The sequence below is a fragment of the Myodes glareolus genome, chromosome 4, assembly GCF_982192425.1.
Source record: "Myodes glareolus chromosome 4, mMyoGla1.1, whole genome shotgun sequence".
NCBI lineage: Eukaryota > Metazoa > Chordata > Mammalia > Rodentia > Cricetidae > Myodes > Myodes glareolus.
The window spans coordinates 58,280,573-58,303,997 of NC_142029.1; the positions used below are offsets into that span (position 1 = coordinate 58,280,573).

At 45.7% G+C, this 23,425-nt stretch overlaps 1 protein-coding gene across 6 annotated transcripts in view; it reads left to right on the plus strand.

Moving 5' to 3' along the window:
- Positions 1-4,857: 4,857 nt before the first annotated feature.
- Positions 4,858-23,425, plus strand: part of Dzip1l (DAZ interacting zinc finger protein 1 like) — a 41,680-nt gene continuing 23,112 nt past the window's right edge. For 2 of the 6 annotated variants that reach the window (XM_087905488.1, XM_087905489.1), the window contains exons 1-5: positions 10,904-10,994; positions 15,835-16,410; positions 17,862-17,946; positions 20,754-20,872; positions 21,509-21,670. In XM_087905488.1, the coding sequence (XP_087761614.1) occupies positions 10,992-10,994; positions 15,835-16,410; positions 17,862-17,946; positions 20,754-20,872; positions 21,509-21,670 (945 nt within the window). In that variant the 5' untranslated portion in view covers positions 10,904-10,991. Of the gene's footprint in view, positions 5,215-7,404; positions 7,564-7,610; positions 7,746-7,933; positions 8,046-10,903; positions 10,995-15,834; positions 16,411-17,861; positions 17,947-20,753; positions 20,873-21,508; positions 21,671-23,425 lie in introns of those variants that run through there. The other 4 variants (XM_087905490.1, XM_087905491.1, XM_087905492.1 and 1 more) reach the window with 4 other exon arrangements.

Here is a 23,425-nt window from a genome sequence, read left to right on the forward strand (position 1 = left end):
TAAGGAATACCATCTGTATGGTAGAAAAGGGTGAATTTAAAACACTTCCAGTGTTTGAGGAAAACAGAACAATGCAATATTTTGTTCATTTTGAAAAGGTTGATTGTTACCTATGTTTAATGGGATTTATATTTTCTTATTCTATACAGTATATAATAGCATTTTTTAATGTTGGGATATTTTTCTATTTTTATTGATCCGTAACCACTCTGTATGTTTAGAACACTAATATTTTATTATTATGCTGCTATTTTTCAGTCTGTCCTTTTTTGATTGTACTATTTAAATTAAAAAATATTCTTTTGTAATTTCACATATGAGTATAATGCATTTAAATTACATCCAATTAGAGCTGCCTGTCTGTACATGACTGTAGGACGCCATCCACTGAAACACGGGCAACCTGCCACAGGCCATACTGTTAAAGAAAGCTGACTCTCCCTGTCTCAGCATCCACTGACTGACAATAGCTCCACAGGTAAAGGTAGGGCCTCATGAGTCCCTTCCTTCTCTCACGGGTGACTGAGTTGATCTTGTGTCATCTTGGGTCATCGACTACAGCTCCTGTGGACCCATGAGTTCTTTGGCCCTGTTCCGTCCAGAAGATGTTAGTTCACAGAAATCTTTCCTGATCTCTGTCTCTTAAAAATCTTCCCATCTTCTCTTCTGTGATGTTCCCTGAGTCTTGGGGATAAGGAGTTATGATATATATGTCACATTTAGGAATAAACACCCAACAGTCACTTATTTTTGGTATTTTGAGCTGCTTTGATTGTTATCTGCATAAGAAATTTATCTGGAGCTGGGTCATGGTGGCACATGTCTTTAATCCCAGCACTTGGGAGGCAGAGGCAGGCGATTCTCTGTGAGTTCGAGGCCAGCCTGGTCTACAGAGTGAGTTCCAGGACAGGTTCCAAACCTACACAGAGAAACCCTGTCTCAAAAAAAAAAAAAAACAAAAAAACCAAAAAACCAAAACCATGAAAACAAAGCAAACCAAAAAAGGAAGTGTGGCCTTGTTTAAGGAAGTGGGAAGTGGGTCACTCGGGGTGGGCTTTTGAGATCCAGTGACTCCCTCTTCTCTTCCTGCTGCCTGTGGATCAGAATATAGAACTCTCAGTTACTTCTTCAGCACCATTCCTGCCATGTCTACTGCCACATTAACTTTGCCTCAGCAAAGGAAGGCAACCAATTTATTCACGGGGAAACTGAGGCTGGTGGAAATCACACACAGGTACCTTTGGCTAATTTCCAAAAACTTTGAGGATTATAGTGAGAAGACAGCTGGGAAGTCAATAGCCAAGCACGTTCAGTGTGCGCCCAGAAGGACATACCATGGACCACCCAGGCCTGAGCTGAGCCAAGAGATTCTGGTGCTCATTTACAACCCTGATAGTTAAGAGTTTATTTTTTCTTCTTTACAGCAGAAAAAAAAAGTCAGAGAGGTTATAGTGACTTTTTTAGGATCACACAGTTTGGGAATGAGGGATATGGATTTATTCTTGATTTCTAAGCTGGACACTTCACTCTCAGGTAGAAGGGAGGAAGAACAATATTTGTTATTGAAGGACATAATATAGATATTCTTATTTGTTCCTGGTTTCTGATCACCATTTCCTCCCACATTTAAAATTTGTGGTAAATCTATCTATCTATCTATCTATCTATCTATCTATCTATCTATCCATCCATCCATCCATCTATCTATCTACCTACCTACCTACCTATCTATCATCTATCTGTCTATCTGTCTATCTATCTAAGTATCTACCATCTGTCTATCTATCATCTATCTATCTATCTATCTATCTATCTATCTATCTATCTATCTATCATCTATTTATCTATCCATCTATCATCTATCTATATCTATCTATCTATCTATCTATCTATCTATCTATCTATCTATCTATCTATCTATCTAATATAGTTTGCTGTTTTAGCCATTTTTAGTGTAAAATTCAGGATGTTAATCACTCATATTGTCATGCAATCACTGCTGGCATACCTGGAAGTTTTTCACCATTCCCAGCTGAAACTCTGCACTCATCAAGGACAACTCAATAGTATGGATAATAAAAACCAGGGACAGATATTGAGAGTCTAACCAGAAAAGCAGAAAAACAAAGTAATCAAGCCACTAGAGAAGTCTTACCTCTACCAAGGCTGATGACTGCAGACTAAGCAGACTAAGCCTCTCTCTCCTCTCTTTTTCTATTCCCTCTAGTGCTAGGATTAAGGGACTATGACTCCCTAGTACTGGGATTAAAGGTGTGAGCCTTCACCACCTGGGGATTTGTTTCTGCATTGACGTTGTGTAGCCCAGGGTAGCCTTGAACTCACTTAGTCCCATCTGCTTCTGCCTCCTAAATCCTGGGATTAAAGGTGTGTGCCACCACTGCCTGATCTCTAGTGTTTAGCTTTGCCCTTCTGATCTTTAGGTAAGCTTTGTTTATTAAAACACAAAATATCACTATACAACTTCTTACTTCCCATCTCCATTGACCCTGGCAAACACTCTCCTCCGGTCTGTCCTGTGTAGTGGTTTGAATGGAAATGATCCCCACAGGCCCCCCAGGAAATGGCACAATTAGGAGGTATGTGTGGCCTTGTTGAAGAAGGTGTGGCCTCATTGGAGGAAGTATGTCACTGGGAGTGGGCTTTGAGGTCCCGGAAGCTCAAGCCAGGTCCAGTGTGTCACTTTCTATTCCTGCTGCCTGCCAAGCTGGATGTAGAACCCCCAGCTACCTCTCCAGCACCATGTCTGCTGCATGCTGCCATGCTTCCTGCCATGATGCTATGGACTAAACCTCTGAAGTGTAAGCCAGCTCCAATTAAAGGTTTTCTTTTATAAGAGTTGCTGTGGTCCCGGCGTGTTGTGATCATCTTCACAGCAATAGAAACCCTAAGCCACCCTGTAAGTGGAACCACACGCCTCATTCCTTTTATAACGAGCTTGTTTACTTTGCTTATCTGTTATCTCGTCAGTATAAAAATCAGTATATAATGGCTGGGTGGTGGTGTACACCTTTAATCCCAGCACTCAAGAGGCAGAGGCAGGCGGATCTTTGTAAGTTGAGGCCAGCCTGGTCCACAGACAAACCCTGTCTTGAAAACTAACCCCTCCCCCCCCAAAATAGCATATATATATGGAATATATGCTATTCATTATATATATTCAGTATATAAAAGGAAGAAGGTTTATTTTTGTTCACGGGTCTAGAGATTTCAATAGAGGGCAGAGTTGTTTGCCCCATTGCTTTGCTTGTGGTAATCTGTCATAACAGAGTGAAATCTCTCACCCCAGGCAGGAATACATTGAAGTCTACCAGCTAGGTACCGTCTCGTAAATGTCCCACCAGCTCTCCATAGTACCATGCTAGGGTTCAAGGCTTTACCATATGGATTTGGGGGACACTTAACCAAACAACAGCAGTGATGGTATTATGAACGGGGACGCCAGGAAGGGATCAGGTCATGAGTCCCAATCATGACCTCATAACTGGATTCAGTGCCCTTCTAGAGAAATCTCCAAAGGACGACTAGACCCTCTTGTGGGTCCGTCAGGAAACAGGAGTTCAGCAAAGATGGAATCTGCTCATGCCTTGATCTTAGACTTCCTGTTGGGACTGTAGCAATTTTATCATAGTTGTCTAAATAGACAAAGATAAAATTGATTCATGTTATAACACATGGCAGTACTTCCTTCCTCTTTAAGGGTGAATGATATTCCATTATATGTATAAACTACATGTTGCTTATCCAATTAGCAGTCAATGGGCACTTGTTTCTACATTTTGGCTGTCGTGAATAATACTAGTATTTTATTTTACTCTCTCTCTTTCTCTCTCTCTCTCTCTCTCTCTCTCTCTCTCTCTCTGTGTGTGTGTGTGTGTGTGTGTCTGTATGCTCAAATATCAGAAAAAAGCTTTTAGGAGATTTTGCTTTCCTTTCACTGTGTGGGTTACAGGAGTTCAACTCAGGATATCAGACTAGGTGACAAAGCTGTTACCTGCTCAGCCATCTTGCCAGCCGAATAGTGCTATTTTAAATACTAGTGTCCCACGACCAAGGCAACTATTGCAAAGGATTGCATTTAATTGGGAGTTTAACAGTTTCAGAAGCTTAGTCCATTATCACAAAGGGGATGGCAGCAGGCAGGCATCGTGGTGAAGAAGTAGCTGAGAGATACATCCTGATCTGAAAGCAGAGAGAAAGAGAGACTGGGTTTGGCATCTTTTTTTTTGAAACTTCAGAACTCACCAGGAGCGACACACTTCCTCCAACAAGACCACACCTCCCAATCCTTCCAATCCTTTTAAACAGCGCCACTCCCTGGGGACATTCAAAGCATTCAAAGCCTATGGGAATCATTCTAATTCAAGACACAACATGTTAATTGCTGGATCACATGGAAACCCAAAGCAACTTCTCCGTGGAGTCCCCCTTTTGTTTTCAACAGCAGCAATACCATTTTGTATCCCATCAACAAAGCACAGAAATTTGAGTTTCTCCCCACCATTGCCAACACTTATTTCCAGTGCTTTCATTCTTGCCTCCCAAGATGCAGAGCTTGGCATATGGAAGCTGTGGTGAGAGGAAGGCCTTAAGACACAACCCCCAACTCCAACTTAAAATTAATGAGCCATAATGAGAAGGAAGCAGAGCCCGTAATCAGGAGAGAGAAAATAATTCCTCCCAACTCCTGCCCTAGCTTTCTGGGATTCGGATAAGGGATCCGGAAAGCGATTGCCAAACCCGAGCACTCTGAAACATCTCCTAATTTGGGCCTTGACCAAATCCCTTTAGTTTGGCGGGCTGCAGAGATGCTTGCAGAGGGTGAGGGGCAGCAGCAGCTGCCGTAGTTTGCCTTAGGACAGTGGCTGCATTCTGCCGTGGGTGAGATGTGGAAGTGAAGTGATGGCGACAAAGGAGTCTGTCCTGCCGCCCACCAAGGCCTGCGAACTTGGATGCTGGATTTTGTTAACGGAGTCAAAGAGGCATTCCCTCCTTCCCCCTTTCCCTACAGCTCTAAAAATAGCTGTTCCCGGGCGCTGGGGAGAGGCTCCGCCTCTGCTGTGGGTGGGGGTGGGAGGCACCAGGAGACCCTGGGCTCTGAGCTACTACTGCCGTGGAGGCGTGCAGGATCCCGGCACTCGGCTAGTAGTGTCCGCGTGACTGGCAGCATCCTCGGACTGCACTGCTGGAGATGGGGTGAGTCTGGACCGGCGGGTGGGGTGAGTGAAGACGTGGCACCTCTCCCAGACCTCAATTCCCCAGCCCCTGCTCCGGGTGACCCCCAGGGTGACCCAGGCCTCCCCGGAAAACTATGCCTGGAATCCAGCCGGGAGCCGCGGGAGGCAGCGTGGTTCCAAGCTGCGCTACTCGGCCGCTGCGCGCGCAGGTTAAACATTAGTGGCCGCGGTCACCCAGCTAGGAACCAAGCTCACGACGTCCAGCACCCTGTACCTCCATCCCAGCGGCCTCGGATTGTTTTGGACTGAGGTACCTTGCCAGCGAAGAACTCTCATGCTCGGAAGCGTGGAATGGGATGACTGATACCCAACTCCCCTACCCCACCCCCACCCCAACCCCGTCTTCTTCGGGAGGGTGGTTCTGGGAATGGAGTTTTTGAAAACAGTAAAAGGATCTAAGAGGCTGACGATCTGAGTTCCGTAAAGTAGGGATGGGGGTCGGGAGCTCGATTTCTAACAAGATGGATTTTGAACAAACACTGGCATCTCTAGTTCCTCAGCTTCCGGTCCCTGGCTGAAGTTTAGCAGGAGCACAGCGTTAGCAATAGGAGGTGAATGTGATTAAAAGTCCACGGGAGACTGGGTAGGCATAGGGCAGGAGTGTACAAGGCAGGAACAGAGGACCAGGCTTTGGTAGGACTGTTTGCCTTTACAAAGGATCCCCAAGGGCCCAGGGCTTGTGCTGTCTGGCCATGTCCCAAGGAATTGATTTCTAGCAGAATTAGGTGAGGCCTAGTGAGTGTGAGATGTTCGAACCCTGCCTGCTCCATCTGCCTGTGCCTGTGTTGTGCCTCCTGAGCAAGCCGGTTACTACTACTACCTCCTCCCTTCCCCCAGGTGTGGTCTGGCAGGTGATAACCTTGCTCTGAGATTGTCTGCTAGCACCAAGCACCGGGAGACATCTGCCTCCTGTGGTTTTAGATGCGGGTCTCAGGTTGGGAACAGAACCTCTTGTGCAGCTGGTCTGCGGCTTCTACCTTGGGAGCTGAACTTTTGGTCAGAAGGTTAATTGGCTACCCAGAACACCAAGTGGAGAAGGGGGACGCTTGGCAGGCAGTTCTGAATGGCCTGTGGCCTCTTTGCAGAAAGGCAGTGTGGCCAACAAGGCAGACCAACCACTTGCCTCTTACCAGAGCTGGCGATTCTAGTGAGGGGGTCTGGCCCAGACTAAAGATGGAAAATTCTGCTAGGAAAACAACAATGCTTTAATAGACCAGAAACACTGGTACAGTCTATCAGTTTCCTTTCCAGTGTGAAGCAGGTTTTGTTTGTTTCTGACACTTCTGTGGCTAGCATACTAGGTCATGCCGCCCTAGTCCTCTGCTCTGAGATACTCTCAAGAGGCATTCGTTAAGGCTCCACCTCCATCTTTATTTTAAAGAAAATCTTTTTGTGACAAACATTCACAATACACTTTTATAAATATTTTTCTGAGAATCTCCCACATGTATTCTGATCATACACCCCTGCCCTCTCCACCCTCACTTCCCTACCCCCCACCCCCACTCCAATTGTGTTGTCCCTCTGCTCCTGTGAGTAGGGCCTGCCCTGGAGTATGGTTGACCTGCAGGGGTCATGTAAGTGCTCTCCTGGTACTGAGTTTAAAAACTTCTCCTTGGAGCTGGAGATGTAGCTTGATGGTAGAGCTCATACTTAGCGTGGCACAAGGCCCTGCACTGGGTGCCCACAGGCACACCCACAACAACAAGCAGTGAAGAGGAAACCGTTTTAAAGTTGCTGGGCAGAGGGGGCCGGCTACAAGGAGTAGCCTCTGGGAGTGGATCTCTCTTTTGCTGCTTGGCAGTTCTGAGAGTGGATACAGCCCCTAGACGCCTTTTTAACCTTTCAGAAAACATTTCTTCAGTAAAACAAGAAGCTCTAAGATCTAGACTAGGGTCTGTGAAAGTGTTCTGCAGTCCTTGCTCCCTAGCTCATTCCCATCAGGGCCTCCAGCACTCCCTGGCCTCTGGGGTGCAGAGAGCCTGTTTGCAAACTGTGGGAAGGTTTCCTTGGCAGCCATGACAATTAGCACTAATGACAAGCCGGGAGTTCCCCAGGGCAGGCGCTGTGAAGTTAGCTTGGAAGCCAGGGCAAGTTTGTAAATGATTGCTTGCAGCCCGGAGAAGCCTGGCCCTTCCAGAACCTTCCTCTTGCTTTCATTTTGAGGAAGAAAGAGACAGTGAGATGTGTAGATGCCACTTAAATGAGAAAAGAATCCGATGTTTGGGCAGTTTTGTGAATATTACTTTGGCAGAAGAGCCATACAGCTTCCGGGATTTGCTTCCTCACGGAACCGCTGGCTTGGAAGGTAGCAAACACTGCCGCTGATTTTTTTTTTTTAAACATTGGGTGTGGAATTGCTCCAGGGCTAATGGACATTCTCTCGTAGTGGAGCAATACTAGCGTAAAGCTCCATTTGGATCACTAACCCGTGAGAGTAAAGTCGGATTGCAGAGTTTTCCTGAACCCCATCAGAACGTGTAGATACAGGTAACACAGCCTCGGGTTTCCTAAGGCTGGTGAATCATCTCTCCTTTGTGTTTCTGTTCCCAGATGTGGGAAAACAGTCTGCTGATAACTCAGCCTGGGGAAGGCCGAGTCCCTGCCCCTGGGGTGTGCGGTTTCTTGGTAACCAGCAACACGCTCATGTGGCTTTGTCTTCTGCTTGTCCTTACCAGGAAGCAGGCTCTGGAGCTGAAGTACATTGAGGATTTCAGGACTCCAGCACTGACCCTGTCATGATTGGCTGCGAACGCTGGCAGCCCTTCCGTTCTGCTCAGGAAAGCCCAGGTACTGTATTTCCATGAAGAATATTCCGTTTATCATTTGTATGCCATCACTGCCATCATCATTGGGAGGTCGGTTGTAATTCAGATTTGCGGGGTCAGACAGGAATAGCACCTTCAGTCTGGTACAGTGCCTGGCGTGTAGGTGCTTGATAAATAGTGGCTGCAGCCATCAGATCGCCATCTGTATGATTTCCCTCATTTCTAGCCTACCCTTTGAAGCCAGAACCCCCAGACCTCTAGGCTCATAGAAGGAGATAGGAGTGATACTTTTGGGGGTGCAGTAAAACCTCATGAATTGAGAACTTACCCTCAGAATTCTATGTAAGCAGAGTAGGCCGTCCCCTCACAGTGTTTATGAAGTTTGCTTTCAGTGTGAACAGAAAGGTTTGAGAGACACTAGGAGGGCAAGCTGTGGAGCCATAGCTTGACAGTCGTGCTGGGCAGTGGGAAGGAAGGCTCACTGATGTGCCTGAGCCCGTCCACAAGAGCCATTAGTAGCCGGCGGAATTAATCTGGTGGTCAAGGCGTCTAACACTTCACTGTGACCGCATTTCCCTGTAGTGAGTCCAAGTGAAAGACCTAACTCATTTGTCCTGTTGATTCTCACTCTTGGTGGGCCTCGCCTCATTTCCCCGGAGTCCCAAGAACACAGAGTTGTGAGGTAAATAGTATAAGATTTTGGAAGCTTTGTCCAGTTTAATAGCTACCCGGAAATGGGTCAGAGATGGAGATGCAATAGACAGGAATAAGGAAGGAATAGACAGGAATAAGACAATGTGTAGCCCCTGAAGATCTCAGGCCTGGGGGTGCACATGGGGAAGAAGGCCACAGCAGTGTCTTGGTGGGGACCCTTCTTGGATCCTACCCTGACATCACTCTCTAGGGTAAGTTCTGCATATTTTCTGTCTTTTCAGAGAATAAACTCTGGAGCCAGGCTCTGTAATTAGGTGACGTGGGAAAATCATACCCCTCCTTATCCGCTCTCCCAATTTCTTAATCTGTGTAATGGGTTGCTGTGAGAATTAAGCAGGACAACCTGTGTGAAACCTTAGAACTGGAGTTCAGAGACATTTCATTTTCTCCCTCCTTCATCCCCACTTCCCCTTCCTTCACGGTGGCAGGGGCCATTGTCTGGGATCCCCTCGGTTCTGACTTGTAGTGTCTGGAGCTCTTTGTAAGGGCTTGGGAGTCGTTTGCTGACATGGACCAGAGTGAGTACTCAGTGCTCTGGGGTCCCAAAGAAGATCCAGGAAATATGAACTCTGGGCCTAGAAGGGATTTCTGGTGACAGTCAGGATGAACAGAGCCTTGAAGCATGTGTCCGTCTTGCGCAGGAACAGAAGGAAGTGGCAGGGAGCAGTCTATCCTGACAAACCGCAGAAGCAGTGGATGAGAGTCAGACCGGAGTTGAGCTGCTTGAGTTTGAATCTGGACCTTGGGCAAGCATCTTCGTTCCCCGTTACTCAGGATGTGATGTCAGCTCATTAGGAATTTTTTAAAAATACATTTTTATGTGTACAAACGTTTGCCTGCATGTATGTTTATGTACCACACGCTTGCCTGGTGCCTGCAGAGGCCAGAAGAAGGCTTCAGATTCCCTGGAACTGGAGTTGTGAACTGTCATGTGGGTGCTGTGAATCGAACCTGGGTCCTCTGTAAGCAGCCAGTCCTCTTAACTGCTGAGCCATCGCTCTGACCCCTAGGAATTGTTTTGAGAAACTCTCCTCATTGCCGTAATCCTCAGCTCTTCACTGCAGAGGGTGTCTTCCTCTGCTGCCCTCTACCTTGGTGTGTGTGTGTGTGTGTGTGTGTGTGTGTGTGTGTGTGTGTGATGTAGAGGAGGGGGTGTGGCATGCACATGGAGGTCAGAGGAAAACTTTGTGGAGTCATTTCTCTCCTCCCACATTTATGAGGGTCCCAGGGATCTAACTCAGGTCATCAGAATTATGAGGTATGTCCTTTACCTAATGAACCAATCATCTTGTGGGTCCTCCACCTTGGTTATTTGAGGCAGGGTCTCTTGCCAAACCTAGAGCTCACGGATTGGCTAGATTGGCTGGCCACTGGCTTCCAGGGATCTGCCCGTGTTTGTCCCCTCCCTCGTGCTGGGGTTACATGCATGTGCTATCATGCTTGGCTTTTATGTGGGTTCTGGGGAGTGCAGATGCCAGTTGTTATACATCTTGGGGTAGACACCTTACCAAGTAGGCTAGCTCCTAGCCCTGGTTCTGGGTTCTAACATGTTCTCAGATGATGAACTGGGAGCTGGTCCAGGGAGTGGAGGACTCTGGGAACCACAGCTTTATTGCGTTCCAGACACCGAGGCAGAGAGTCAGTTTGTCATCAAGCATGTGCTGAGGTTTCTCTTATCTGCAACTCATGTATTTAATGCTACTTTGCTGACACTGTTGGAACTTGGGTTTGAAATCTAAGCAGTCTGGAAGAGTTGGATCCAATAGTTGAAAGAGGCAGAAAGGACCTAAGCAAAGAAACTTGAGGGTAGCCTGAAGCTCAGTAAGAGCAAAGTGGCTGCAGTGGTGGATTTATGAACTCATTCATCTTCAGGAGAATACAGTGAGACATGGGCCGAAGGTGAACAGCAGATGAATGTCAGGGGCACCCGTACCCCGCCTTAAAGGAAAGGCAAAAGAATAGTCATTGCTGAACAGGAAGGCTGGCAGGAGCGTTCAGAGAGAGAGGGAGAGTGGAGAGAGCTGGTGCAGGAGAGCTGTGTGTGGCCTTATCATTAGAGAGAGGACTGTTGGCAAACACAGGAGGCCAAAGCTTAAATAGTTAAAGAGCGAGGTTCTCAGACCTGGGAGGACAGGAAGCGGGTGTCCTGTTACCCTTGTGCACGCCTGGTAACCTGCTGTTGCTCAGAGGCAGGGCTTGTTGTGAGCAGTCGTCTCCGAGGCCTTGGTGGTGTGGCTGCAGCTTGGAGCTAAGCATGGTGAGTGTCATGTCAGACAGCTCCTGTTTGGCTTGTAACCTGACACATGGAATGGGGCAGAAATGTGCTGGTCTTCTGGTGGCCGTGGTGGGATGCTTATGCTGGATGGTGTTTTTGGAAGAGTATCTGAGAAAGAAAACGGAAAAAGCTAGGTTCAAGGTATCCTGTGGCCAGTCTGAGGACCAACCAAAGAGGTCTGCAGCCAGCACAGTGGCAGCAAGAAGCCACACTGAACCCCAAGGTGGGGAGCAGGGGTGTGGGTAAAACAACCCATACTACCACAGTGTTAGCAGCTGAGCTAAGCCTAAACAGGTATACAATAACCAAGGGGAGACTTTGTGAATGAATGAATTAAAGGAAAAGTGGTGGGCTTTTAGTTGAAGTAAAACTTCAAGAGTAGAACCTTATTGCAGTTGAACAGTTCAGGCCCACGAACTTGGGATGGCCTTGAATGTGTAGCTGCAGGTTTTCCTTGTCGGGGAAGACCAAGCATCCTATGCAGACTCCAGTTTGGTTTGTACAATGGTACTGTATGTCAAGGGAGCAGGCAAAAGCACCTTAGCTTGAGTACTACCATTTTGACTTTAAACTTCATTTTACCTGTAGGGTGAAATAAAGTTCAGGTTCCCAAGCCCTAGGGGAGCTGAGACCAGCCCCCCTCCCTAAATCATAGAAATAGTGATTATGCATCTCTAGAAACATGGCTGGTCCGAACAACAGAAAGAACAGATGAATCCCATCAGTTGGGCTAAAAGACTTGCACGTATGTCAGTTGACAACGATGGAACACACAAGGAAACCCCTAATCTTTGATTACTGATTGGGGAAAACTGTAACCGTAACTTGGCAACAAATGTTTTTGAATTTTATGCTTATAAATCCCACTTCTGCCCCTACCCAGGGTGGCCAGGAGAAAGAAGGCTCCCAAGTCCTTGTCCTGCAGCCGTGATCTATCAGTGACCCTCTTCTGTGGCAAATTATTAAAATCCTTGGAACCCATAATGTTGTCTCTCTCCTCCCCCATGGCGTGTAAAATACTAGGTATAACATATCTATTGTAGATTCATACTTAAAGATTGCATGAAGCATGCTGGTGTTACCTCTGCGGCCAACTCATAGTCCCGGGAAGCAGGTGGAGTTGGGCTGGCCATTGCCACTATCTGTTCCAGAGGAAGGTAGTTCAGAAGGGCCAGGGGCTTTCCTAGAACCCCTTCTCTGCCCACCTAGCCCCACTGTTTCTTCTAGGCTTCTTTTATTTCGTGAGTTTTGTGACTTTTTGTGTAGTTACTTTTCTCATTGTTTTAACAAATACCTGACAAAAACTATTTAAGGACACATGGGTCTCTTTTGGCTTACTACTTAAAGGAATAGCTCATTATAGTGGGCCATGGGCTTGGAAGTAGGGCTGTGAGGTGGCTAATCACTGCTTCCACAGATAGGAAGCAGAGAATGCTGCCTTACTCAGTCTGGGACTCTAGGACCCATATCTGGGGCGGGGCTTCCCTTGTGGTTAATGCTCTCTGGAAACACCCGCCTGATAGACAAGCTGAGAGGTGTGTCTCCTAGGTGACTCCAAGCCCAGTCAAGTTGGCAAGGAAGATAAACGAAGACACTTTTCTTCTCCACCTTTGGATTGTATTTCAATGACTGGATCACATAGGCAGGAAAGAACTTGGTAAATGGGGAAGCCTGTACCTTTTCTCATCTTAGACTCTCAGTCTGCAAGGGCAAAAACTGTATTTTATTATTATTATTATTATTATTATTATTTATTTTAGTTCAAAAAATAATAAAAGTAATAGGTAATGGTGGGAAGAAGTTTGAAGCACAGAGAGGTGGAAACTAAAAAAAAAAAAATAAATAAAACTCTAACAGCCACTTTCATTTCCTACAAGTAGTCAGTGCCAGTAGCTCTTGGCTGTTTGAGAAAGCCTGTGCTTATGAAATCAGGCGCGTAAGTGAATCACAAGACTAGCAAGTGTGCACATTTTACATAATCAGGACAGCTGTAAATCACTCTGGTGAGCACTGGGTAAGGCTCATTATTCTGTCTAATTACCTGCTATCTGTTTGCCCACCATCGATCCTTTTATTTATCTCCTGGGCTCAGACATTCATCTCAATGAGATCGATCTCTATGTAATCTTTTTGAATTATTATTAAATGTGATTGTATTAATATTAAACCAGAAATGGCATACATGTATGTGTGTATATGTGTACATATGAAGTTATTATTCCCTATTGGTATAAAAGCTGTCTTGCCCTTATGAGTTGTAACAGAGTATTTTGTTGTATAGAAATATTATTTGTATCCCATATTGTACTTTGCTTTTTTTTTCTTTTGAGACAGGGTTTCTCTGTGTAGCCGTGGCTGTCCTGGAACTTGCTTTGTAGATCAGTCTGGCCTTGAACGCAGAGGCCTGCCTTTGCTTCCTGAGTGCTGGGATTAAAGGCATACACCACCACTGCTTGCTTTGTTATATATTCTCTTATACATTCCTTGTATAAATAATATTTCAGTGGCAATTGTTTCATAGGCACCTTTGTGCAGATGAGTTTGTCTATGGGGTAAATTTTAATTTACCTTTTTATTAAGTGTGTGTGTGTGCACATTGGTGATCAAACTCAAGGCTTTGTGCGTGTAAGGCAAGTGCTCTACCACTGAGCTACAACCTCAGGCTTCTGCCCCTCTTGATTATTTTTTTTTTTGACACTTACTCAGGCTGGCCTTGAACTTACTCTGTACTATAGGCAGGTCTTGAACTCTTGATCCTCCTGACTCAACCTCCAGAGTATCTGGGATTTTAGGTCCTCATGCACCTGACCTGTCTTTAAGAAGCGATTTCTTTTTTCTAAAAATTTCATTTTTCTCTTTAGTGTTGGAGATAAAATCTAGGGTTTTGTGAATGTTAGACAGTCATTCTACTACTGCACTGCATTCCAGCCATAGTTATAATAATAATTATTCTCCTCCTCCTTTTACTCCTCCTCCTCCTTCTGTTTTTTTCTTTTCTTTTTTTTTTTTTCCTGGAACTCCCTCTATAGACCAGGCTGGCCTCAAACTCAGAGATCCACCAGTCTTTGTCTACAACTGCTGAGATTAAAGGCATGTGCCACCACCACCCAGCTTATAATTCTTAGTAGTAGTATATTAATTTTGAATTCCCATTGATATTGTCAAATTTAAGACAGAAAAAAATTATGCCTCCTGTTTTAGTTTGAGCTTTTATTGTGTGATAAAACACCACAATCAAAAACAGTTTGTGGAGGACAGGGTTTATTTCAGTTTACAGCTCTCAGGTCACAGGCCATCATCAAAAGGAAGTCACTAAATGAAGTCAGTTCCTCAAGGCAGGAACCTGGAGGCAGGAATTGAAGCAAAAGCCATAGAGGAATGCCGTTTACTGGCTTACTCCTATGGCTTGCTCAGTTTGTGTTTTTATATACTCTAGGACTACATGCCACAGTGGGTTGTGTTATAGTGTAGATAAAATGCTGCGGCAAGCCATGAAGGCCAGCGGGTCCCAGGCAGGGAGCAGCACAGAAGGTCAGAGACAGAAACAGGTAGGCACGCCATGCAAAGAAAGTGGATATTTATTTAGTGGGTTATGGAAGGGAAGGGGAAAGGGAAGAGAGAGAGAGAGAGAGAGAGAGAGAGAGAGAGAGAGAGAGAGGGAGGAGGGGTGGAGGGGAGAAGGGGAGAGAAGGGAGAGAGATGGAAAACAAGCTTGCAGGCTGGAAGAAGAAGGAAGAGCTGCTTGTCTCAGTGGAAGGGGGAGGGAGTGGGTGGGGACAGGACAGACCCTTACAGTTTGGACTCTTCCACATCAATCATCAGTTAAGAAAACACCCCATATGATTGCCTACATCCTGATCTCATGGAGATATTTTCTCAGTTGTGGTTCCTAACTCCAGATGATTCTAGCTTGTGGCAATTTGACAAAAAGCTGGCAAGCATCCTACCAAGAGTACAGGAAATAGAATCCCAGTCTTTCGTGGGGAAGAACAGGAAAGCAAAGCTCTTTTCTCTATCCTGTTAATGGGCTTGGAGTGAAGCTCCACGTTAGAGCGTTTGCCTAGCATGCCTAAGGCCCTGTGTGTAATCCTCAATGCAGGGGGAAAAAAAGCAACAAACAAATAGGCCCAGCATAGACTGAGCACAATTTGTGCAGAGACATAGCAGTTTTCCTAAGCCTCTCTGGCCGGGCTGGCCGTTATTTTACTTACAGTCCACCAGAAAGAACTTAGTCACATGATCACACTTTACTGCAGGAGAAGCTGGGAAATGTAGTCCAGACATGTTCTACTAGAATGCGATGTAACAGACGGCACAGTTGTGGTCATGAAGTGGCTCTGCCGTTCAGGGGGAGTTGTTGGACTTTATCCCAAGTAACTGGATCTTTTGTACACTTGAAAACAATTCTTTGCCAGGCACTACTGCAGTGATTCTGTAGGGGTTCCTGAGGACCCCACCATGTGCCAGGCCCTAGGCTGAGTGTGTCATCTGCTTCCCTCCTCACCACGGTTCTTCCATGTGGGTTTCCTGCTCTCCCACAGACACAGGAGGTTTAAGAGGAAGAGATCTGCCCAAGGGAGAGGATTCTGTGCAGTGGAAGGCCCACGTTTCTTTCCCACACTGTAACCACGTCACACAATCAGTGTGTCGTACTGAGTAGCTTTTATATTTTTGGTTGTGAGCCTAGCCTGAGCCATCTCTCTAGCCCTTGAGTAGCTCTCATATAGACAACTCACTGTGTCCTGCTTTAGGTTTTGCTGAACAGATATATGGAAGATACAGCCATTCAAACCTATCTGACGGGGTCTCTTCCATTTTCCAGGTCCTGTTTCAGCTCCTTGGCCAGTGGCCTTGGTGGCCCTCTACCCCTGTGGTCAGCCCAGAGCCTCTTCTGCCCATGCAGTACCCAGCAGCCACTGTTGAGGGCCTTAGTGGCCCGCTGTCCGGAGTCTACACACTCCCCACCTTCAAGTTCCAGCCTCGCCGTGAGAGCATAGACTGGAGGCGCATCAGTGCTGTGGACGTGGACCGCGTGGCCAGGGAGCTGGATGTGGCCACTCTGCAGGAGAACATTGCTGGTGTCACCTTCTGTAACTTGGACCGAGAGGTGTGCAACCACTGTAGGCAGCCTGTGGACCCAGTGCTGCTCAAGGTGCTGCGCCTGGCACAGCTTATCATCGAGTACCTGCTGCACTGCCAGGACTGCCTGAGTGCCAGTGTGGCGCAGCTCGAAGCACGGCTGCAGGCCAGCCTGGGCCAGCAGCAGCGCGGCCAGCAGGAGCTGGGGCGCCAGGCTGATGAGCTCAAGGGTGTCCGGGAGGAGAGCCGGCGCCGGCGAAAGATGATCAGCACCCTGCAGCAGCTGCTTCTGCAGACGGGCGCCCACAGCTACCACACGGTGAGGATTCTTTGTGGAGGGGCACCTAGGCTGTGCACCTTAGGCACCAGGCCAGACAGAACGGCACTGCCTTGGGCCGCAAGACGACTGGAGGCCATTCTCACCAGTTAGGAGCAGATTGTCGAGATGACTTTCTGGAAGTCTGAGGATTCTTGTTGGGCTCTGTGCTGTGGAAGTGTAGAGCGGGTGTGTGAGAGATGAGTGTGCAGGGTTATGCCTACGGAGTACTCCTGTGCGTGGAGAGGGTGCATGCGTAGTGTGTGAAGGTGTGGCTGCATGAGGTTTGTATCTGTGCGTGTGGGTGTGTTAACTGCGTATAGGCAAATGATTGAAGTACCTCTGTGATATCTGTATCTGTAGAATACGTGTTGTGTAATGTGTGCGGAACTGACTTACCACGATGGATACAGCTAAGAAGACTAATATAAGGATGCATTTATGATGTGTGTCTGTATGTCTTGAGGGGGTGAAGGGTGTGAATGTTTGTCTGTACACATAGAAGCTTACATAACGGTGTATGTATGAATGAGTGAGGGTTATGCAGTATATGTGCCTAAGGATGTGAGTATGTGTGGAAGGCACATGTGTTTGTATGTGTACAAGGGTAGAGAGTTTGAATTTGTGCTGAGTGTGCCATGTAAAGGCATGTGTACATGGACTAAATGTGTGGCAAGGCATAGTGGAGGCAGGCTCATTTTAGAAAAATTATTTCATAATTCAGACAAGTAATAATTCAGAGCCAGTACAGCACTTGAATGCTTGAATCCACTGCATCAGAGACGTCGGTTGAGACATTAATCCTTGTCACAGGCAGACTCTTGAATGTAATTATAGTTCATGCTAGTTTAAGTTTTGAGGAGATTCACAGTTTGGAGGCAAGGCTGTTAGTGTGGGGTGGGGCATCTTACTGTCCCACCCCACTACATTCCTCTTAAAACTAGAGGTTTATTTCTGTGAACTCTCAGTGGTCAGAATCTGTCAGTGTAGACTCTGCCCATTGCGATTGTCCTACAAGTAACAGAGATCTGCCTGGCTCTGCTTCCTGAGTACTCCAATTAAAGGTATGTGCCACCAGGACTGAAAAAAAAAGTCACCTCCTAGAAAACGTATATACCAGTTTTGATTATATAATTATATCTAATGACTGGAATTTAGTGACATGGTCACATTCAGTTGTAAGGACGACTAAAACATATGGTGGTTATTTTTACTGGCCTTGGGTTCTACTCAAAATCAGGGAGCCTATTTCCTTCCCTTTCCAATTCTACCATCCTTCCTTATTTATGTGATGATGGGAATTGAACCCAGGGTTTCACACCCTCCCAACCCTTCAAATTATTTGTTTCTGAAGCAGCCCATGGGCCCCGTGGAGGCAGATTTTCAATACAGGGAAGTCCCATGCTGTCTGGGGGATCTAATCCAGTTCTTCCGATTGTTCCCCCTCTGTGTAGTGCCATTTGTGTGACAAGACATTCATGAATGCCACCTTTCTCCGGGGCCACATCCAGCGCAGGCATGCAGGTGCGGCAGAAGTCGGTGAGTCCGGGAAACATCTGGGAGTGCTAGGCTAGGATTTGAAGAGTGGGGCCCATACATATGAACTTGCCCTTAGAGCCTCCTAGAGATTCCATATGAGCAGTGCAGTCTTGTCTGAATTTTCATACCATCCACTGTGTCTGAAGCAGGCAGTGACTCTGAAGGACCTTTAGTCTCCCTGGCTCGTATGAAGCTCTCTGAAGCTGGCTGTGAGCATAAATGGGGCAAGTGAGCAGTCAGACCAGTTCTTTGCTGGCGCTTATCATGACTTAATCACTTTATTTAATTTTACCATTTCAAATTCCAAAAGGAGCAGCAAGGCTTTGCCCTGTACCCACAAGGTTACATATGCTTTTTGAGTTCAACAGAAGTATCTGTATAATAAACACATAATACAACAATTTCATTAGGGAAAACATGGTTATTTTCAATCATTGTAACCCCCCTCTTTTTTTTAAAAAAAAGGTGATTTTTAGAATTGAGAATGTAACTCAGTAATATATGCCTTGCTGTATGAATGAAGTTCTAGGTTCAGTTTTTAGATACACACACACACACACACACACAGAGAGAGAGAGAGAGAGAGAGAGAGAGAGAAGAGTGAGTGAGCTAGCTTAAAGCAGTATTATTTAACTATGCATTTAATAGTTCTATATTGGGGATTATTAAGGAAAAATAGTCTATGTCTTAAATACTACTTTCTTATTTTCTTGTAAAAATATGGAAACTTAACTATATGATGATGCATAGAAAAAAGAAAACGAAAAACAATGTGCATTATCACTGGCAGTTATTTTGATGTATTTTTCTGCATGTTTTTGCAAGCATATGAAATTACTTTTGACTATTGCTTAAGAATATGCTTTTTTGTTTTTTGTTTTGTTTTGTTTTTTGAGATAGTTTGTGTGTGTGTGTGTGTGTGTGTGTGTACTCTTGGCTGTCCTGGAACTTGCTCTGTAGTCCAGGCTGAATTTGAACTCAGAAATCATCTACTTCTGCCTCCTACGTGCTGAGATTAAAGGCATGCACCATTACTGCCCTACTTTTTTTGGTTGTTGTTTAAAGAGTTGGTCTTGAACTTGCTTAGTATAGCCAATGCTAGCCCTGTGCTCCTGAACTTCCTGCTTCTACTTCCTGGGTTCTAGGATTCCAGATGTTTGCTCCCATACCTGGCTGTACAAAGTAATGGGGATCAAAAGTGTGCATTTTGCATACTAGGCAGCAATCGTGAAAACACGATTTTTAAAGACTGAATAAAATTTCCCGATGTGACCATCAGTTTCTTTCACATTGTCCTGTAGAAAAACTGGGTAACTCAAAAATCTCCTCACTGTGTACTACATGGGGATTAACATTCTCATATGTAAATCTCTGTATCTTTTAGAAGGAGCAGGAACTGTTCTTTCTCTGTTTTAAGATTTATTTTTATTTATGTGTGTGTATGTTTCTCTCTCTCTCTCTCTGTGTGTGTGTGTGTGTGTGTGTGTGTGTGTTTGCCTATAAAACAAACATTAAGAGGGCATTAGATCCCTTCCAGCTGGAGTTACAGGCAGTTGTGAGGTACACAACATAGCTGTTGGGAACAGAACTCAGGTTCTCGGGAAGAGCAAGCAAGTGCTCTTAATCACCGAGCTGTCTCTCCAGCACTGGGAAATGTTGTTCAGGCAGTTGTTATTACCAGCTTTTCTAGTCCACAGTTGCCCTTAATTACTTTATCAAACCAAGATAACCCTGCATTCCAAAATTGCTTCTTCCCCCTGTCTGGTAGCATAGGCTTTAGTTCCAGTCACTTAGGAGGTTACAGCAAGAGAACTGGAAGGTCCACCTGGGCGACTTCGTGAGAGCCTCTCTTAGAATAGAATCTTCGAATGGGGGTAGGGATGAAGGTGTAACTCTTGTGTGGGTGCTTGCCTAAAGTGCAGTGCCTATTTCAAAGAAAAGGCTGATTTTTACCTTATTCATTTGGAAACATTTTTTTAAAAGATTAATTTTATGCATATGAATATTTTGTCTGCATGTGTATATGTGCATCACATGTGTGCCTGGTTCCTGCAGAGACAGAAGAGGGCATCAGGTCCCCCAGAACTGGAGCTGCAAGACAGTTGTGAGCCACCATGTGGGTGCTGGGAGTCGAACCTGGGTCCTTTGGAAGAGAAGCCAATGCTCTTAACCCCTGAGCCATCTCTCCAACCCCAAGGTTGATTTTTAATAAGAATACTTGGTAATTTCCATTTAGAAGTCACTAAATGTACTTTGATATTTATTCTTCATCTGTTATTCTAATAGAGTGGTTCTCACCCATGACTAGCGACCCCTTTGGGGGTTGAATGACGCTTTCACAGGGGTTGCCCCAGACCATTGGAAAACACAGTTTCATAGCAGTAGCAGAATTGCAGGCATGAAGTAGCAACGCCATAATTTTGTGCTCACCACATCATGAGGAACGGTATTAAAGGGTCGCAGCACCAGGAAGGTTGAGGACCACTGCTCAGTTGTTTCGTGTCCATCTGTCATTACCGTCAGAGTACTTTAAAGTACAGTTACTCTGGGTTTGCATTTATGGAACGGTCATGCCCAACACTGTGCTAAGCCCTTTGTGTGGTCACATTTCATCCTCACACCGTGCCACACTCTCCACTTGAGTGCTCTTCCAGGTCTGTTTTGCAGTTTGGGGAACCCGAGGGACAGGGAGCCCTTCGTCCCAGGCCAGTGAGTTATGTGGCAAAGCTGCTGTCAGCCCGAGGTGTGATTGCAGCGGGAGGAAGGCCCCATTGCTCCCTTTTCACCTATCCCTGTGTGGTCCGCAGGAAAGCAGAAACAGGAGCAGCCACTGGTGGAGGTGCTGGAAGAGCTTCGGGCCAAGCTCCAGTGGACCCAAGGGGAGCTGGAAGCCCAGAGAGAAGCTGAGCGGCAGCGGCAGGTCCAGGTAGGTGTGCAGGGGAAAGAGACTCAGGGTGTTGTGCCCAGCCATGCACAGGACTCCTGCAGGGCCCAAATTCCCACCGATTTTTCTGAACCGAAAGTCAGAGATAGAGTGCCATCTTCTCTGGTGTGGGGCGTGATTAGATTTGTCTGGAAAGGACCTGTGTGGCCGAAAGTAGAGCAGAGAGTCGTGGTATTTTGCATAGTGATGCTGAAGGCATCTGAACTGGAACATAATGTTTTACGTTTGTTGGCTTGGAGTTTTTGGTAACTGGGCTTGAAAGCTCCAGATTCTAGGCTGGGGACAGGTGAGCTATAAATATTTATGGAGTTAAAAACACTGACTTCCATTCCTCCAGGCATTAACTCATTTGTTGTGTTAGTTTATTGAGTACCACCCAGGGCTTGTAATGAATGTGAAGAAAGAAAAAACGAGTCTTATCCTCAAGGGAATTTATGGTTTACATAGGCATGTCTAGCAATGCACTCCTCTGGATCTAAACCACAGGGGCTGAGGGTGGAGAGTTCTGGATCCCCATCGTGTTATGCATGTAGAAGAGGCCTTTGTGGACCTTCAGCAAATGTGTGGTACAATGTGGAAGTAATCATCACATTGCTCTCTTTCTCTCTCTCTCGATAGGAAATAGAGATGACTCGTCAGAGGGAAATAGAAGCTAGAAAAAAGTTTGATGAATGGAAAGAAAAGGAGCGGAGCAAGCTTTATGGGGAAATAGACAAGTTGAAACAATTATTCTGGGATGAATTTAAAACTGTTGCCAACCAGAACTCTACACTAGAAGAGGTACCCAACAAAAAAAAAACTTTTCAAAATTATTTTGTTGTAAACCTGTTTATTTGTTCTTAAAATTAATTTTGCATGTGTGGATGTGTGTGTGCATATTGGTTTGTCCATGCACACATATGTAGAGACCAGAGATCAACATAAGATGTCTCCTACCATCTTTCTGTATCTTACTTCTTTTTTAGAGTTATTTTTATTGTGTGAGTACATGTGTGTGTGTATGTGCATGTGCAGTGATGTGGTGTGTGTGTGTGTGTGTGTGTGTGTGTATTCACATATACGTGCGGGTGCCTGTGGAAGTCAGAAGAGGACATCAGATTCCCTGGAACTGAAGTTATAGGCTATTGTGAGCCGCCTTATGTGGGTGCTGGGAACTGAACTTGGGTCCTCTGTAATAGCAGCAAGTGCTCTTACCAGCTGAGCTATCTTTTCAGACTTCCCACCTTAGGTTTTTTATCTATTCATTTACTTTTTAGTTGTTTGAGACAGGTCTTTCAACAGACCCCTGACTGTCCTGGAGCTCAGTATGTACACAAGGCTGGTTTCAAACTGATTGAGATCCGTCTGCCTCTGCCTCCAGAGTATTGGGATTAAAGGAGTTCACCACCATACTTAAGTCTCGCACCTTAGTTTTTTGAGACATGGTCTCAAAAGACATGAGACAGGGAGACCCATTTTGACTTGAGTGACTGGCCACTGACCCGTAGGATCAGCTTCTCTCCAACTCCAGTCCCTGGTTTTACACAGCTGCACTGCTGCATCTGGCTTTTACATAGGTGCTAGGGAGCTGAACTCAGGTTCTTTTTTTTTAATACATGGTCTCACTATGTTGCTCTGGCTGTCCTGTAACTCATTATGTAGATAGGCTAGGCTCCTCTCTGCCTCCCAAGTGCTGAGTTTAAAAACATGAGCCCCTGTGTCAGGGTGAACTTAGGTTTTACGTCTGTACAATAAGCACTTTGCCCATGGAGGCCTCATCCCACCCTTGAAGTCGTTACTGGCCTTCCTGAAGTCTGCTGGGGTCTTACTGTGTTGTTGGAGCTGACAAAGTATAAGGTTGGACAGCAGATGCCAGTCTGCCAGGGAAACCCACACTGCTCTGCCTCACGCTTGCTGTGTGATCTTGGGTGTGGTATTTTACATCCCTGTGCCCTAGTTTCTTTTGTATGCGATAGATTTGTAGCACCTTTAAATGAGCACATTTGTAGTATATACCACTATTTGGCATTTAATTAGAATTCTCTAGAACATGGACCTTATTTTGCAAAGAGTTCTCATCATTGGGCAAAAAATGTGATGGAACATAAATGAATACATTTTTTTCCTGACTGGTGAATTCTGGCTCTACTAGGTGGTGGGGATTTGTGGTAGTTGCGTATAATAGGTAGCATATACTGGATGGTCTTATTGTTCCTTGCTTCTGCAGAACACTGTTTCTGGTTTTGTTGTTGTTGCCTTTTCATTTAAAAGGGGGGTGGGTGGGTGGGCAGAGAATGTGTGTGGCGTGCATTCACTTTGTTTTAAGAATGTATACTACATTCCTTTTTACAGGTGAAACCAAGACCATATAATTTGTTCAAGTTCACACAGCTAGAAAGAGATGGAGCTGAGGTCTGAACGTAGCTTTTAAAATTCCAAGGTCTTGTTTCTGCTGGCTGATCTTTATCACAGGAAGGCCTTGTTAAAGTTATTGCTGAATCGCATCTTCTCACACATAAATGTCCTGGTCTCTAATTGGTCCTTCTCACATCAGGA